The sequence below is a fragment of the Rosa chinensis genome, chromosome 5 (assembly GCF_002994745.2).
Source record: "Rosa chinensis cultivar Old Blush chromosome 5, RchiOBHm-V2, whole genome shotgun sequence".
Taxonomy (NCBI): domain Eukaryota; kingdom Viridiplantae; phylum Streptophyta; class Magnoliopsida; order Rosales; family Rosaceae; genus Rosa; species Rosa chinensis.
Genome location: NC_037092.1, coordinates 25,590,626 through 25,608,656, shown reverse-complemented (window position 1 = coordinate 25,608,656; position 18,031 = coordinate 25,590,626). Strand labels below are relative to the sequence as shown.

Genomic DNA, 18,031 nt, shown 5'->3' with positions numbered 1-18,031 from the left:
TGATTTCTATCAGTAAAACATAGAAAACAACTCACACCTTGTTTCCTATCAAATGTATCATTATCGTACCATAGAAAGCAACTCACACCTTGATTTCTATCAAAACGTTAATAAGGAAAACAACTCACACCTTGTCCCCTTAAAAACCATTAATAAGGAAGCAACTCACACCTTGTTCCCTAAAAATACGTAATGTCATGAGTTGTAAATAACCAATTCCCGTTACCCCATGAATTACCTATATGGCAGACAGATTAGAGCTCTAACTGAAAAACGTAACCACTCGTCCGGCCAAAGACGTGGTCACCTGGTATTCTGCCCAAGGTCTCAGACCTTCGATCCTCGGGCCGCAATGTCCCTTGGAGCAAAACATTAAAGGAGTCGCATCTGACCCAAAATGTTACACAAATCGCAACGCTTTTGAAAACAATCGAAATCAACATTTCCATAATCATTGTTTTCCGAAAAAGCCATAACACAAAACAATAAAAAGCATCAATTCATGCCCATTGTTTTCATACCCAAATCTCAACACTTTTCTCAAATCTCAACGCTTTTCAAAACAAATCGAAATCAATCATTTCCACAAATCATTTGTTTTCCAAAAGCCACACCCCAAAACAATAAAAAGCATCATTTCATGCATATTGTTCTCATAAATCCACAAACCACCCAAAACATATATATTTCACGTAAACATATATCTACTAATACATGAATACGTATGTATATATATACATCCCATAATATACATATATACACACGTAATCATTTACTCAAAAGTACCACTAATACCATCTATAGTTTGCAGTTAACTAAATAACTCTCAAAACAGTATGGTGAACCCGTTCGTGATATGAACTTCGTGAGATTACTCACCTCAGAATCCCGCTGCGTCTTCTATACAGAACCGAACTAGTACACTATCACCAACAACTCGTCCAATTCACCTTCTAGAAGCACCTATTCACCAATGATCTCAAATCAGTAACGATTCATAACCAATTTTAAGTCTGAAACCCCTGTTTTGAACTAAAATCCCCCAAAGTGGAGCCAATCGAGGCAAAACCACATCCGAGACCACCCAATGTCTCCGGAACACTTCTACGATCGATATGTCCAAACCACAAGTCGATCGGACGCTCGGATCCTCACGGATCGAAGCATCAAACGGTCCGAAACCGTAAAAATCACAATATATTCATACGATCTCCAAAAATTGCGTATTATATATCAAAACGCTCGTATCGACAAGTGGATAATATACAATACCAGAAACTAACCATTACATGGCCGGAAGGCCACCATAATGCCGCCACAGTCGGCGGTGCAACCACCACAACTACCACCGGCCAAAACTCAACACCACAACAATCAAGCCAACCAGAAATGTTCATCATGATGAGTAGAGCAACTTTCATACCTGGAGCTAAGCCTGGTTCGGCCTAGATCGTCCTAGATCAAGCTTGCAAGATCGGCCAATCGCAGCCGTCTGATCAAACCCCAGATTCGTTGTGCACCGTAGATTTCAAACCTAGATCTTCCACTCCACACGCAAAATCGTCCTACAAGGTGGTTATGAGGATGATCAGAAGGAGGAGGAGATTCCGAAACTGAGAACGATCGGCCGAGGAGTCGCCGGAAACTGAGAAAATCCGACAGGATCCGACTACGTCTACTGTAGCTCCTCCGATCTCCACTTTCCGATGGTCTCCGTCGCCGTCAAGCACCAGAGGGAGGTCGGCGAGATGGTGGCGATCACGTCTGCGTTGGTTTCGTCGCCGGCGGACGTCGGGAACGGCCGGAAAAGTCGGGTCGGGTCACCGGGTTTGGGTCGGGTCGCACGGAGGCTGAGGAGAGAGAACGGAGAGAAAAGGGTTTCCGAAAAAGGAAATATGAAAATTATGAAATTATTTTCGGAAATTCCCTATTTATACCAAAATGGAAACTTCTTCCAATGGCCATAACTTCTTCATACGAACTCCGATTCTCGCGTTCCACATGTCCACGAACTCGTATCGACGCGCTCTACAACTTTCGTGAAGGAAGTTTTCGGAGAATCCCAACGTAAAAAAAATCAACCTTAGGCAACCCCCTTAAAACCATATTCTTCAATTAATTATTCGCCCGAAACACTTCCGCTCCATCCACGAGCCACGAAACCATCCAATAACCATAATTTAGATTCCGGAAAATCCTCAGAAAATAAATACGAATTTCCGGGGCATCACATATAGTCTCAACATGCCCCCGCATTGTGACGAATTTTTAAAGTCATACACGTGGACAACTTATATTAGGTGACGTGAAGCCAATTTAGAACTAACAAAATCTTCCTAAATTAGATCAAGCAAAATTTAACAAAAATTTATGCAACAAAACCTTTCCTAAATGCGAGTGCTTTTTATATCTTCCTATATGTTTTTTTATATCAATGTGAGTGCTGAGTTACATCGATTATATTGAAGACCACAAAAAAGTATTTACGTGGAGTTGGTTCTAAATAATGTTGTGGGTGCACTAAATTATTTCGGTGTGTTACTCTTTCTTTGGGGTATTTACGTGGTATATATTTTGGGATAATATTTCAGTAAATGTATATATTGTCTTCTCTCTCATAAAAGGCTTTAGCAAATTTACCTAATGAGGTTGGTCTAGTAGAAGCATGTTAGGCTGGAAGTGGGGCAGACGCTGCAAGACTTTTCCTGGTAATAAGAGATTCTTGATTCGAACCCCAGCTTGTGAAAAACATCCCTCAGAGAGTGGCCATATCCAAGTTGCTCCCGGCTCCGGAGTGTTCCGCCATTTATAGGGACAGAAAAAAAGACTTTAGCAAATTCAACAAAACAGCAAGTGGGTGGTGCAGGTCTGCCTTACAAACCACATATACCGATAAACGTACTATCTAAAGTTAATGAAGTTTCATTTCCAAAAAAAAAAGTTAATGAAGTTAAAATTTGTGAATGAGATTTGTGTTGACACAGCTATCACAAAAGAAGGTTGTGTGGCTACTTTCATGAGAGGAGGCTGTAGCAAACTTTCGTGCATAAGAAAATGGAAAAGCTGCGACAAGATGTATGAAAGTGGGTATAACTAGAGCTTATTTGACACACATAGGGCCCAAACATCTCTCTCGTAAATTGAGTCAGGTTCTATTATTGCTGTTTAGTCGTTGCTCTGGATTGCATGTATATAAGATGTTGGAGGAAAGCTAAAGAAACCTAGCAAAACATAAATCAGGTAAACTAGTCAACTGTTCATGAACTACATTAAGTAAACTCATTAGATTTGGTATTGGATTGGGATTGCGGACCACGGGGATAACCAAAATATAGTGTTGGGATTGGAATTTCGGACCACGGATAACCAAATCTTTAAAGATTTTGAAAGTCAAGTGAGCTCAAACCCACAGTTGTACTTAATTTTCTCTCCCTCATGGTAAATTTGTATTCGAATTCACGTTAGTATTTTTTTTAAAGAATTTCCTTCATGTATAATTTCAGCGTTAATATTTTTTATTTTGCCAGACCAAAAGATATTCCTTCATTGTATAATTTCAGCAGGCATAAACTGCTTTGTGAGCAATGTTCCCCAATGTGCATATCATTACATGACCAACATATACATTTTATTAGAGAATTCATTTATATATGGGTGCTTATAGCTTAATTAGCCACAACAAGAAAGCTAATAATCAAACATGGAACTCTAATCATTAACAAACTCATCCTACAGTAGAGTAACCGAGCAGAACAAAAGAATAAAAAAGAACGCAGATTCATGAGAGCACAAATAATCAATAAATTGACAGAAGATGGAAGCTGTGAGATTTCTTTAGACTCCAAAACTATAAGCCAACCCCACGAAAACTCAAGCACTAGAAAACATGATCATTACATTAAAAAGTTCACGAGAATATCCATGAGTCGTGAGGTAGAAACCCTCAAACTATAGGGGCAGCAAAATGAAAGGATGGCGCATTGATCTTGACCTATGATCCTTTTTCTTTTTTGGTCATGTTCCCATCACCCTTCTGATTAGGCAGAACAACACCCATCTTTCTTAATGGCTGAAACATCATCCTTGCCTCCAACATTTATGGTTTGTCCCTTAGGCACGGCTGCAGGATCATCTCCAACCTCAAGTGCTTTCCGGCTCACAACATTATGTATTTGGGTTAGGACTTCAGTGAATGCATTTTCAACATTCATAGACTCGAGTGCTGACGTCTCCATAAAGAAGGTGTTTTCTCTCTCAGCAAAGGCTTTAGCATCCTCAACAGAAACAGCACGCAGGTGACGCAGGTCGGCCTTGTTACCCACAAGCATTATCACTATATTGGTGTCTGTGTGATCCCGTAGCTCCTTTAACCATCTCTCAACATTCTCAAATGTAACATGTCGGGTGACATCATAGACAAGTAAAGCACCAACAGCTCCTCGGTAGTACGCACTTGTAATTGCTCGGTACCTTTGCAGAAAAGTAGAACTCATTATTTAAAGTCAAAAAATCTAAGCAAACAAAATTCACCATCAAAAGCAACATAAAAACAATTCATACATATAGTGGTTCTGACCGAATTATCTCACGAATACTACTAGTGTTCTACCATAGAGGTTCTACTTACAGAATTAAGACCAAGCTAACATACACAATATAGAGTAAATTATCTTGCATTCTAATTATCAAAAGGTTCTATAATACAAAGTAAGACCAAGCCAGTGTACATTGCAGAACCAAAAAAAAATCATTTCCATAAAAAAGAAGTTCAGATTATAGAGGAACGTTATAAAATCCCGTATTGGATTACATTTCTTATAGACACAGAGATTTGACCTTCATATAGAAATAAATAGGACTCAATAATTCAAGATCATACAATGAGGCTGAGACTTGGTCATAGATCTCGATTCGATTCATTGAAAGGCTCAAATGAACTAACTAAACCAAAAATCCAACGACCATAACAAAAGGAGAGGAATTGCATTGAAAGGCTTAATATTACCTTTCTTGGCCGGCGGTGTCCCAAATCTGGGCCTTGACGATCTTATCATCGACGCGAATGCTGCGGGTGGCGAACTCGACGCCGATGGTGGACTTAGACTCGAGGCTGAACTCGTTGCGCGTGAACCTGGACAGTAGGTTGGATTTGCCGACGCCGGAATCGCCGATCAAGACGACCTTGAAGAGGTAGTCGTAGTCGTCGTCCGACCTGTAGGCCATGTCTCCGCTGATCGAAATCCGAGGCTGACGGATTTTACGGGTCTAATCGCCGCCGGGTCGGATCGATTTCGGTCGCCTGTGATTTATGAAGGGGAAGACCTCGGGCTCGGAGACATGGACAGAGAGGAGAGAGAGAGAGAGAAGAACGCTCTGGCGATAAATATGAATGACATATATGTATGTATGTGACGACGATTAGGAGCGTCTGTGATCCGTGTGGCCTGGTGGCCCAATTAATTATTTTTTTGTAACACTACCCTCCTAACGCACGCGGTTTCGGTCGACGTAAAATTTATTTATCTTTTATTCTATTTTCGTGTGTGAGGTAAATTTTGTTCGAGTTTCTTTCTTTATTGATAATTTTTATTATTTTATTTTTCTAATTGTAATTCAGAAATGAAAAGAAAAAAAAGGAAGAACTACTCCCATGTTTAATAACATTCCACTTATTTTTTAAACTTACGATTTTACCCTTTTTATATGAAATTATTTATTGTTAATAGCGTTAAGCCATTAATAAACAAAGAGTAATCACAAGGTTTTTAAAAATTTAACCTTAAGGCATATTTGCTTAAGGGATACTGATATTTGTGTTTTTTTATTTTGTGTTGGGCCTATGAAATCAAAACCTAAAGTCATCATGATGAAAATTTTATTTTATTATCCATACCATGTTTAACAAAAAGAAAATTTTATTCACACATTGCTAAATACTAGATAAACACCATTTACTTAATACACCATCTAATAACTTTTTTATTTTAACATTTTACTAAAAACAAAACTCCAAAATTTCTAAACTACCCTTATTCACCATACCTTTCTCCACCAAGCAGTCTGAGTTTTTTTTTTTTCCCTCAAGACTTAGGGCAGTCCAAAGATGCAGAACTAATACCTCAATTGAGGGTTGAGAAACACCAATATAAAAAATCTTTACACTATTACCAATTTGAGGAATGCTAGCAACTTTCCCCTCAAACCTTTCCCTCTCTACATTTTCCATTCATTGCTCGCTACTTGTATTCCACTATCTCTAAAAATCAGATAATTAATAGGCAAAAAAGACACATTTTCAATTTCTCTCTCTACCCCTATTTACTTACTTTCAACAGTATTAAAACTCTTCAATCTTCTCACGTTTATCAACTTCTCTTCCTTTTTTTTTTTTTTCCTCTGAATCATTGTGGAACAGGAGCTCTAAAACTCCATTCTTCTTCTTCTTCTTTTGTCTAATAAAACAAATGATTACATTGGATTATGAACAATAGTTCATCGTTGAGGAGTAGGCTAGAAAATCCAATATGAAATTATGCTTCTGATTTGTTCAATTGTAAAAGTCTACCATTCATATTAGGATTAGAGAATTATGCTTTTGAACTTATGTAATCAATCATTTGTGCAATTGTACAACATTACGTCTCTACAATTGGTGGCTTTGTGCAATCAATTCAAATTATGCTTATGATTATTGATAGGATTAGAGAATTATGGATTCTGAACCTCGACTAAGGTGATGCTCTTTTTTTACTTCATGTGCTCCATTCTCTTTATTTTTTTCATTTCAAAGCCTTTTGTTAGAGGATGTTGCAAGTTGCTCTTTCAGCATTTTCACGTTCCTTGTACCAGTATATATCCTAAGTATACTATTACTGCTTTATTATTAAGCTTATCAGGCCCTGCTCTATTTCAATTCTTTATTCTGGATGAAAAGCCTACCAAACAAAAATAGAATAAGATTACAGCATGTCATAATTCAAAATGCTTGATGCCTTGATAATTCCTTTATGGCATTGACAATTTTTCTAGATATGTTCCATTGCTTCAAAGTTTGGTTGTTGAGTAATGGCAGTCAGAAACATGGATGGCAGTGACAATGTCAAAGAAGAAGTCTTTAAGGATATCTCCGATGGTAAAATTGAAAGCAGAAGAAGAAATTGAACGCAGTATTGTTGATCGCTAATACACAAGAATATATGCTTATGTCAATAGAAAGCCCCACATATCCAATTTTAGCCTAAAAATTGCCCACTTACTCAACCAAAGAGTTTTTAATCCCATTTACCCAATTTAAATAACAATGTCAATTTTACCCTCGTTTTAATTAATAAACTCTCCTAATATATTCTCTCTGAGACTCCTCTCAGACGCTCCCTCTCCCTCTCCTGCACGGCGTCATATTTCCAGAAGCAGCGGCAAATGGAGGACCGATCGATAATCTCCGGCGCATCCACCAGTAACTGCTCACCCTGCAGAAGCCTATACACAGACATGACTACGTTGACGGCGTTCTGTCGAACGAACAGGTGGCGGTGCTCCAGATTCGCCAGAATCGACTGAATCAATAGCTCGACGATCTCGGCCTTGTTCAATCGGCAGAGGAATTGGAGCGTGACGCCGCGGATGTATTCGTTAGGGCTCTGGAGATTGTTCCGGAGGTTCTAGCAGTTGAGGATCATCTCCGGGAGAACTTTGCCTCGGGAATCTGTCTTGTTAATGATCTCGAGGTAGAGGAGGAGAAGCTTCTGGACGGTGTGGTCCTCGGAGGGGAGGACGTAGCGGATAATGGTGATGAAGAGTTGGGGAATTGTGTCACCGTTGAGCAAGATCATGATTGCCTTCTTCATGGCTTCAATCTTAGCTTCGACGTTGTTTCCTTCGAGAGCCGGGGACTATCGATCGGTTCTTGTCCCAGATGGGTGCCCAAATCAATTTTTTTTTTTCATTGTTTGTTTTGATGAACTTTTTAATGAGTTGGCATCAAATCGACTAATATATTGTTGTATATGTGTTGTATTGTTGTATACTTATATGCTTGGTTTGGTAATTTTTTGACTTGCCTAGCAAACTTTTCAAAATTGACTTGGCAATAATAACATTATTGAGGGGCAATAATGTTTCTACTGCAGGCAATAATCATATTACTGGAGGGCAATAATGTTTCTACTGGGGGCAATAATCATATTACTGGGGGGCAATAATTAGATTATTAGGGGCCAGTAATGTTTCTATTGGGGGGTAATAATATGATTACTGGGTATTATTAGGGGGCAATAATATGATTACTGAATATTATTAGGGGCAATAATATGATTACTGAATTATTAGGGGGCAATAATATGATTATTGGGAGGTAATAAAATCAGACGCCGGAATCTGGTCACCAATCCGGCAGTCGGATTTGGGATTCCGGTGACTGGTTGTCGGATTCCCGTCATCGGTCGCCGGAGACCTCGGCCGGCCATTGGTCACTGGAGCACAGTAAGGTGGAGGATGACTTATCTCTCTAAGTGAGAAAGAAGGAGAGGGCAAAAAAGTCTCAAAAATAAATAAAAAGAATAAAAAAAGAATTAATTGGGTATTAGGGAAATAATCTCTTAGAGTGTTTTGGGTAAATGAGGTTAAAAAACTGTTAATGGAGCAAGTAGGCAATTTTAAAGCTGAAATTGGGTAAATGATTATTTCTCCAAAAAATTATGGAAAAAAGAAAAAGAAAAAGAAATTGATAAATGTGAAAATTAATGCAGATGAAGATAAGAAAAAGAAGAAGGTGATAAATGTGAAAATTAATGCAGGTGAAGATAAATAGGGGTAGAGAGGGAAATTGAAAATGTGTCTTTTTTGCCTATTAATTATCTGATTTTTGGGGATAGTGGAATACACGTGGCGAGCAATGAATAAGGAAGGTAGAAAGAAAAATGTTGGAGGGGAAGGTTGCAAGCATTCTTTTACCAGAATTTTATTTGGAATTATGAATGTTCATCGATTAGTGTAGCTAAATGTTTCTTGTTAGGTTCTAAGTTTGCAGCTTCATTCACGTGGAGATGAGAAGAAAACACTAAAGTGGGATAGTATATTTCAAATTTCCAACTATATTTAATTTCAATTTAGATGTACTAATAAAATTTGATGTTAGGTGTATGAAAAAAAGGAATATGTATTTAGTATTTAGAAGTGTGTGAATTTTATTTCTCTTAACGAGAACCTAATAGTCCTTAGAATGTGTTGGCTTTTTATTTATTTTTATTTTTTAAATTTACTATTTTTATTTTCTAATTAAAGAATTTTCTTATACATGCAAAACACATATTTGCAGACTAGTTATACTAACATAATTGCCCACCAAGATGTAACGTCAATTGTGCTATTGTTTACTGTTGCCCAAAAAAATAAAAATAAATAATAATATATATACACAGATTCTATCTAGAGCGGAGCTCCGCTTTGAAATTAACATGTGAAGTTCGAGTTTTTGGTCACTTTTCGGTCGCATATCCACATCTCGACCATTCAGTTTTTAGGTACTAGTGTATAGATCATCTATGTAAATTTTCAGCCAAATTGATGATCGTTAAGGCATTGATAACGGCTTTAAAGCTAGTACGGTTTAGGTTGACAGATTCAGTCCGTCCATTGGTTTAAGCGAGTTAGATACCTTAACGATCATCAATTTGGCTGAAAATTTGTAGAGATGATGTACCTAAAAACTAAACTGTCAAGATGTGGATATGCGACCGAAAAGTGACCAAAAACTCGAACTTCACACATTAATTTCAAAGCGGAGCTCTGCTCTGGATAAAATCTGTGTGTGTGTGTGTGTATATATATAAACATACAATCCGGCTATGGTGCGGACGGTACGGATTTCCCGTTTTCCCTCACTTTCCGATCACATTTTTACATCTTAACCGTTCAGTTTTTAGATCCTAATGTATAGATCACTTCTGCAAAATTTCAACCAATTTGGTGATCGTTAAAGCATCCAAAACTGCAAATTACAACAATGTACACGAAAGGTTCCGGTTTGTTCGTGTAAATTGCAGTTTTGGATGCCTTAACAATCACCAAATTAGCTGAAATTTTGTAGAGATGATCTATACATTAGGACCTAAAAACTGAACGGTTAAGATCAAAATATGTGATCGGAAAGTAAGTGAAAACCGGAAATCCGTACCAAAATTTTAGTACGGACGTCTGCACCTGAGAAAAATCCTATATATATATATATATATATATATATATATATATATATAGGCCCGATCAAAGGGCGGACGCCCGCACTGTCGCTAAAGTGTGGATAAGGATGGCAAAAATCCCCAGCGAGGTGGAGCTACATTGGATACCCACCCCTAATGGGGGGAGAATTCGGGGACAAATGGGGAATTAGGATGGGGATCCCCAATCCCCACTATCTAAGATTGGGGATGGGGCGGGGATGGTATTGTGATCCCCATCCCCAAACCCGCCCCAATAATATATACATATATTTAATTTATATAAATATATAAATTTATTTTTTATAATATAAACCACAAATATATACATTTACTACTTTACTTTAATGGCTACAAACTTTAATGGTGTTTTGACTTTTGCACTCACTGAATTATGATTTATGAATTTAATTTAATTTGTTGTAGATTTTGATTTTTAAAAAGGCAATATGAGAAAAAAGTTATTTTATTCATTAAACTCTTGTGGGGACGGGTTTGGAGGCTTAGTCCCCAGTGGGGATGGGGACGGGAAATCCCCAATATATTTTTATTGGGGATTAGGGCGGGGATGGGGGTGAAGAATGACCCCAGGGATGGAGATGATATTGTGATCCCCATCCCCAACCCGCCCCATTGCCATCCCTAAGTGTGGGCGTCAACGCAGCAGGTGGCTTCCAAGCGACGACGGTGGCGCGGGGCTTGCAGGAAGGAGGCCGGAGGCGTCCCGGACCGTTTTGGGCACCATTCGAGGTCGGGCTTGCCGGTTTCTGGGCAGCCACCTCATCGGCAACTGCAGGTTCTGTGCAGCACCGCAAAACCCGTCGCCGGCGACTCCACCCGACCGCAGACCCCTCCGGCAAGCTGCGCCACGCCATCGCCGCTCGATCGAGGCCGGAACAGCAACGTCCGCACTTTTTCTGGGCTGCGGACGTCCGCTCTAGAACGAACATACATACATACATACTAGATGGTTCCTAAATAGTCTTCCCTCATCTCCAACCCAAAATATATCTCTTCCAAGTTCCAAGTTCTAACCAGATTATATAAATGAAGGTTTTGATTAATCTAAAAAAACTTCTAATTGATATTTTTTTCTTTCTAATTACCCTAATATTTACAAGAACCCAACATGAACCTCTCGCCCCTGTTACAAAAATGCCTATTTATATTTGTATAAGCTTCTTGCGTTGACTCAATTTTGATCGTTTGAAATGTGGGAAACAAAACTTTCAACAATATCATCAAGCTTTGTTTGCACAAACTCAATTAGTTCTCTGTCGAGAATTTGAATAAATTCGAACAGAATTTCGAATGTGCATTTGCAAAAAACAGAGCAAGTCCCTCTCACTTTCTTTCTCTAAGCAGCAAAGAGCATCCACAACGTAATAGAACTCTGATCCATACATATGCACTGCACTCGCTGCTTTGTAAGTTAAGAGCTCCAAATCACCTGTTGCAAATAAAATCCAATACATCATTTTCGGCTATTTTGGTTGGAACAGATGCATGCAAAAAAATAAAAATAAAGGGACTTCCAGTCATTCCAATTTGAAGAGATGTTAGTTTTTTTTCCCCCTCTCAAATGCATATTGTTAATAAAAAAATGCTCGCTAAGTGATCCAGATTGAGATAACTGTGCAAAGCTTGCCTAGACAGAGATGAGCCTTCATTGCATAGAAACTGGGACAACTTGGGGATAAAGGTGATATATACCTGCTGCAATCTCTGATGCAAGAATATCATGGCTGAAATGCCGCGTAGACCACCATCTACAGCGCAATTTCCAATTCTTTCCAGATTGTCCCTTTATAAATATTTTCGGGGTCTTATTGAAAGAAACAGAGTACCGTGGTTTATGTCCACCTTCATTTCCATTCAGACACACTGACATCCTGTCCTCTTCATACTGAGAAAGCTTCAGGAAACACATAGCATACTCTCTCCATATGTTGTATTCAGCATTGGTGGCATCTAAATGCAAAGCTATCATTTCAAGCAGGGACTCAGGACTATAATTATCTGCAAAACATCGTAAGAGACAAGATATAATCAATTTAAATTATAATGCAGATCTACTTCTTGTTACATACAAAGATTAAACTTACTGCTTTGCATCTATTATAAAATTTATGGTATGGTAATGGAGAGTACACTCACGGTTAGATGGTTTTACAGAAAGTTTGCAATTTTCAAATTTTTGTTAATCTGTTAATCACAAAGATGGAAGACCATAAAAGGACGAGATGTATTAATTATGAGTTACTAAAAACATAGACCCCACAAAATCAAAGAAAGAGCAAATACAATTGGCAGGATTTTACGAAATGGAATCAAGTTATCCCCAGTGACCAAAATATTAGGTAACGCCGTGAGACATTTACCACCTGGCACACTTGGAAAGGAGAAAAAAGCTCATACTTCAAGAAAATAAAAAAATAAAAAAGATTGTTCAAATCAAAACTTAGTTTTGGCAACCAGGAAAACAGCTATTCCCTCACTGATAGGAACATGGTTTCATTTCCCAGAATGTCCGAGTAAAAATTAACACAGCAAACTAGTAAAATTTTGATGGGTTCCTATCACTTCCAAACATTTGGCCGTCCAGGGGAGTTTAAAACTTAAACCAGACAAAGTTTTTACTCATTTGCTACAGAAACATTACATGACTGTAAAAGTATCTTGGTTCCATGTCCTCAAAGTAATTTTAAAGACAATTAGTAATCACATGAATGCTAAGTAGTGAACAGACTAGTCTTTAAGTATGTAATAATGATCTTCTACCTGATTGGAACTTAGAACAAATATGGACTTGACTATTGTTTCTCCTAGACTATGTATAGGATTAAACTGAAAAAGAATATGTACCATTTTGATGCAACAGAACAAGCTTTTCCAATGAATCGCAACATGTAGGATCCTTCCTTAAGTTTTCCTCCAGACAAGTGGAAAGCACAGGTTTGTTATTAGAATCAAATTGCTGCAGAAGACTAGACCTTAATCTGTCCAACATGTAGACATTAGAGCATAAGTACAATTCATAAATCATAAGCAACATGAGCATGAACTAACTAGCATGAGTAGAAAATTTTAAAAATTCTCATGTACATAACTAAAGCAACAAAAATTAGGAAACATGTGGAATTAAGGTAGTATCTGCTCTATTGAATGAGCATTGTATAGGCATTCCATAGGATATTCCAGTGTTTTATTGATGAAAAAAAATATAAAAAAAAGGAATCACCAGTTTCACTAAATTTTCATCAAAATAATAATATTAATTATGATCCTTGCCAAATTCAATTCTTCCTAGTTTACCGTATAATTCTCCACAAATATATTTTATTTTGATTTCATTCTAAGGTAAACCCGCTTCCATTACATTACAATGTCCATTTTAACAAACAATCTCCACCTAACTTATGCTTGTTATATATCATCAAAATTGATCAAACTGCCAAGACGATATTTCACATGAAAAACCATCAGAATTTTGAACAGTGGAAAATCCAGAGTTAATTCTCAGGCTAGTTTCAAGACAAGGAAATTTATCATGCAAACTCGTATCGAATCTCAATAATCTATCAGAAGTTGTAATGCAATTGGGTGAGATAATCTGGATGACAAAATGGAGATTCAGTGTTTTATATAAGCCAATTTTTTATGAAAGAAGCATTATCTCAATTTTGGTTTAGGTCATGATAATAGCCATCAGCCTAACATCATCAAATATCATTAGTCTGTTGGTACTTGTCAAACTCTTAATAAATCAACTCCTGGGATCTAGTTTCTACGGTTCAGAGAACCAAACATACCTGGTCTAATCTAATTACAAGGAAACCAGATTGCCAGTCATTATAAAAAGTGCAGAGGTGTGTGTCCCGGCCGGTTTAAATGAAGTGTGCCTTTACCTAATGAAACTTCTTTTCTGTGAATGTAAAGTTTTGTTTTCAAATAAGTTGTGCCTCCACCCATATGGTACATAGGACTATAGGAGACATTTCTAACATTACTTATTTGTTTTATATTCTATTTTTCTACAATAACTCTCTCCTTGTAAGGACACTATTTTCCGACTGAGAAGTGCATCAACTTTTAACTCCCACTGTACTACCTTCAATACTATTAAGTATCAACCTACCTCCCAGACCACCCTGGAAGTAACAATAGCAGTCAAACCCTCAGGTAAAAAGTTACATACATATATATATTGCTTTCACCTTTTATCCCTTTTTTCTAGAATCAAACTACCAAAACTTAATTTCCTTTTTTGTATTTTCACTCTTTACAATTAACTCTGAGAAGTAAAGATAGAAACAAAGTTGGCAGATAAAGTAGTACCGAGTAGGCAGCGCTGTGTTTGAAAAATTACAACAATATTCAATCTCATCTAGGGCCTCTTTAACTTGACCTCCAATCAGCAACAGCTGCCACACACAAAAAAGAAGAAAAAATGAAAAAAGACGAAAAGAAAAAGAGCCTGAGAGTATAAAATACATGAATTCTAGTGCGTACTATAAGCTATAAGCTTGTAACTATTTCAGTAGATGCAACGATGAATGCTCTTTTCTTTTTCAGCATCCAGTGAATGCTCTTATATTCCTCATTAAAAACAGATTTTACAGAGGGGAAGTCTATTTTCTCAATAAAAATATCAGACTAATGGTTGCACGTACATTAACCCAAAATTCTAACAGGAAGACCACAAAATTTGCATGTATATTTTCACAGAAATCAAATAAAGATAATGTTACTTCTTTACTAAAACAAGTGCTCACCTGTATCAAAGGATGTAAGGCTACCAATACCGGGGGTGAAGAGTGAAGAGCATGTCGTAAGTACTTCACTGCATCCTTGTAATAGTCATTAAAAATATTCTTATCTTCATGATTATCGAGAGACTCTGGCAATCGTATGGGCAGTAACAGTGACTCCAACCCCTCTGGCATTATGAATGACAAATCCACTATAAATATAAGTCCATGAACTAGTAACAAATAGAACACAGATATATGAAGCTAATAAAGTCCTAAGAATATCTAGACTACATACACAAACAGAGCATGCACGCACGCGCAAACACACACACACACACAGAGACTAGATTTGGTTTTGTTATCCATGAACTATAATGCATTTTGGTTTTCATTTTGTTGAATTCCAAATTTTCGTAAGGAAGATGTCATCCTGCACTCTTATCCATTCTTTACCACTCACTGCTTCTATCCCTTATCAGTTATTATCAATAGATGGTATTTCTGAAAAACTTGAAATAGAAGGAGCTGAAGATGACACTTTTACAGTATGGATAACAACTCCTTTTAAATATACTGGAATATCAAAGCTACTAAAATCAGTATCTGATAATCGTGCAAAGACTCTACTAGAAAATTTGCATTCGGTGAGCAGTGTAAACAAACAATTAAATAATCCAAAACTAAATTAGAGAAGTCGTTCATTTTCCCTGATGCACATAGACCAGTAGAGGGACAAGCCATATTTTTCCTTATACAAAGAAATCCAATTATTAAACGCAAGTAGTACTTCAGTCAGAATGAAGGAAATTTTATTCTTACCAAGTTCAGAGAAAATGGGAGCATACTGCATTTGACCACCATGATCAGATAAAGCAGCTTCATCTTCCGAATTTTCAGCAGAGTCCGCATAGAAATTTTGGGTCTCAAATTTCGGTGGAGAAATTTCTACTTCCATGTCATCAACCTCCACAGAGATCTCTCTATGTAAGCCACTGTCAGCATCAACAGCAACAATAGGTGGTACATTCTCTACTTTATCATTCATGACAGAGGTGTCTGAATCACAATGAATGGCGCTACCAGCCTCGTTACTGTTAATAGAACCATGCCCCTCTGAGCCTGCAACTAGTTCATTTGATTCCCTAGTGTAAAACTGGTCAGCCTCCCTCCACTGCATCTCTTTTGGGAGCTTGGAATACCACAATTTCTGGAATGTCAATCCGACAATCATATTTCGAAGAGGGTCATTTCGAAAACCATTTGGTTGCATGAGACTGGAAAAAAACATGAAAAGCAAATTCATTCAGAATTTCAGATGATGTATGTCATATGGTATTGCCTTACCATTTGCAGCTAAAGTAAAAGTAAGTAATTTGACAAACTCCTTTTGCTTACACCAATAGTCTTCCCTCAAATATTACATTATAAAAGATGAAAATAACAAACAATAAAATAACTTCATCGGAAAAAAAAAAAAAACACGAAAAGAAAAAAGATGATTATTCCACATATAGTAAATAGTATCAAGGGAATGCAAACTATATGAAGTGCAAACAGAAACAGAACATGGCATACTGGGGGAAAAACAAGTTGAAAACAAAATTATAGATACACATAATTACATATACATTCTTATAACATGGTCCATAGTACACTAGAAACCTCATTCTCAGACAAATCGATTTGGAACAGTACTTAACTGGCTTGCAGAACAAAAAAGAAGCAAGCTTTAAGTTAAGAATCAGATCAAGACACCAAACTACTCTAGCAATAATGAAACAGAAACAAAATAGATTTCTAAAATGTTCCGGCTACATTAGACTTCTACATTACGAAAAAGCAGGGTATTCTGATTCAATTCCTCACTCAAGCACAGTAAACCATTACAGTAGCAAATTTTTGCAACCAGTCAACCCAAAAATAACAACCTTACCCGAAAGCACCGGCTTCAGCCTCCATAAGATTTCCTTTTGCAAGAGAGAGCGAGATGCGCTCAAGTTCAACAGCATGTCTGTACTGCACAAAAGCAAAAACCTTCATGGCTGAACAAATACCGAAACCATGTGCATAAGTAAAACACAATGCAAATACTCCATACCTCTTCTAACTCTGCCTTCATCTTACCATTCTTCTTCTCCCAAGCTTCAAACACTTTCTTAATCCACACCTCCTTGGAGTAATTACCAGGCAAACGCTCCTCCTTTTCCATCTCAGACAACCGCTCCACCATTTCCAGCAAAACCTAGCGCCCAATCCCAACAAACACAACCATCACATTGTCAATTTCACCCCAAAATTATTCAAATTCAAAACCAGGGGGCTAAACTAAACTCCTTACCCAATACATGAAGCGGTTGTTCGCCGGCGACCTGTCGCTGGCTCCGCCGCCGAGCAACACGCTGAGGACGCCGCTGGCGTCGACCCAGTTGTGGTGAATCACGAGCTTCCGGAGAAGCTTTTCGAGCTTGGCGCGGTGCACCGACCTAGGTTTTGTGGCGCCGATGCCGAGCAGAGTCGACGGCTTGCTTAGTGATAAAACGATGCGTTTTAGGTGCCCCGACAGTACTGCCTCGTCGCCGTCGTCGGTGTACTTTCTTTTCCGGCGTTCGGGAATAATCGGAATTTCTGGTATAGGAGATTCAGCCATGGCAGCCGAGGGTTTTGGGTTTTGGGGATTTCAAAATTTATATATACGGGGTAAGAAAGATAATCGTGGTAATTAAGTGGGGTAAGATTTAATTACTGCAGTAAATAGTAAATCTTTGGTTTTCGAGAGCTGTTTATTTAGTTATATACCGAGAACCCTGAACAAAATGAAGAGCTCGGCCGACTGAGCTCAAAAGCAAGCGACTTTTCCAATGATGGGCAAAACGACGGCGTTTTATTGTGATTGCAGAAGTTGAAGAGGTATGGCTTGTCTTCCCTCTACTGTTGTTATTATGGTGAACAATTACTTGGCTTTGTTTAGTTCCCAATCTTCAAAGCCAGCCAGAATTCACCACCACCCATCTATACCCTAATTTTGTGAGAGACCCACCACCCTTAAATCGTGGAGTGACTAAT

At 37.9% G+C, this 18,031-nt stretch overlaps 2 protein-coding genes across 2 annotated transcripts; both read right to left on the bottom strand.

Annotated features, from left to right (window-relative positions):
* Nucleotides 1–3,761: 3,761 nt before the first annotated feature.
* On the bottom strand, nucleotides 3,762–5,400 carry LOC112166158 (ras-related protein RABA1f). Its single transcript, XM_024302933.2, has 2 exons — nucleotides 5,006–5,400; nucleotides 3,762–4,470 (listed from the first exon to the last, which is right to left on the bottom strand). Exons 1-2 carry the CDS (start codon nucleotides 5,221–5,223, stop codon nucleotides 4,038–4,040), a joined length of 651 nt encoding a protein of 216 aa, XP_024158701.1. The 5' UTR covers nucleotides 5,224–5,400; the 3' UTR covers nucleotides 3,762–4,037.
* Nucleotides 5,401–11,401: 6,001 nt separating this feature from the next.
* LOC112165824 lies at nucleotides 11,402–17,640 on the bottom strand. The gene is made up of 9 exons (XM_024302494.2): nucleotides 17,307–17,640; nucleotides 17,067–17,210; nucleotides 16,902–16,984; nucleotides 15,788–16,242; nucleotides 14,990–15,153; nucleotides 14,553–14,638; nucleotides 13,080–13,213; nucleotides 11,928–12,233; nucleotides 11,402–11,664 (listed from the first exon to the last, which is right to left on the bottom strand). The coding sequence occupies exons 1-9, from the start codon at nucleotides 17,613–17,615 to the stop codon at nucleotides 11,477–11,479; spliced, it is 1,869 nt and encodes a 622-aa protein (XP_024158262.1). The 5' UTR covers nucleotides 17,616–17,640; the 3' UTR covers nucleotides 11,402–11,476.
* Nucleotides 17,641–18,031: the final 391 nt, after the last annotated feature.

Excerpts from the sequence above, each read along its gene's own strand:
- LOC112166158 (XM_024302933.2), bottom strand. The coding sequence starts at position 5,223 with ATGGCCTACAGGTCGGACGACGACTACGACTACCTCTTCAAGGTCGTC. Across the intron at positions 4,471-5,005 it reads GACACCGCCGGCCAAGAAAG|GTACCGAGCAATTACAAGTG; the intron begins GTAATATTAAGC and ends TTTTCTGCAAAG.
- LOC112165824 (XM_024302494.2), bottom strand. The coding sequence starts at position 17,615 with ATGGCTGAATCTCCTATACCAGAAATTCCGATTATTCCCGAACGCCGG. Across the intron at positions 16,243-16,901 it reads GCTGAAGCCGGTGCTTTCGG|TCTCATGCAACCAAATGGTT; the intron begins GTAAGGTTGTTA and ends GTTTTTTTCCAG. Across the intron at positions 14,639-14,989 it reads CCTTACATCCTTTGATACAG|CTGTTGCTGATTGGAGGTCA; the intron begins GTGAGCACTTGT and ends TGTGTGTGGCAG.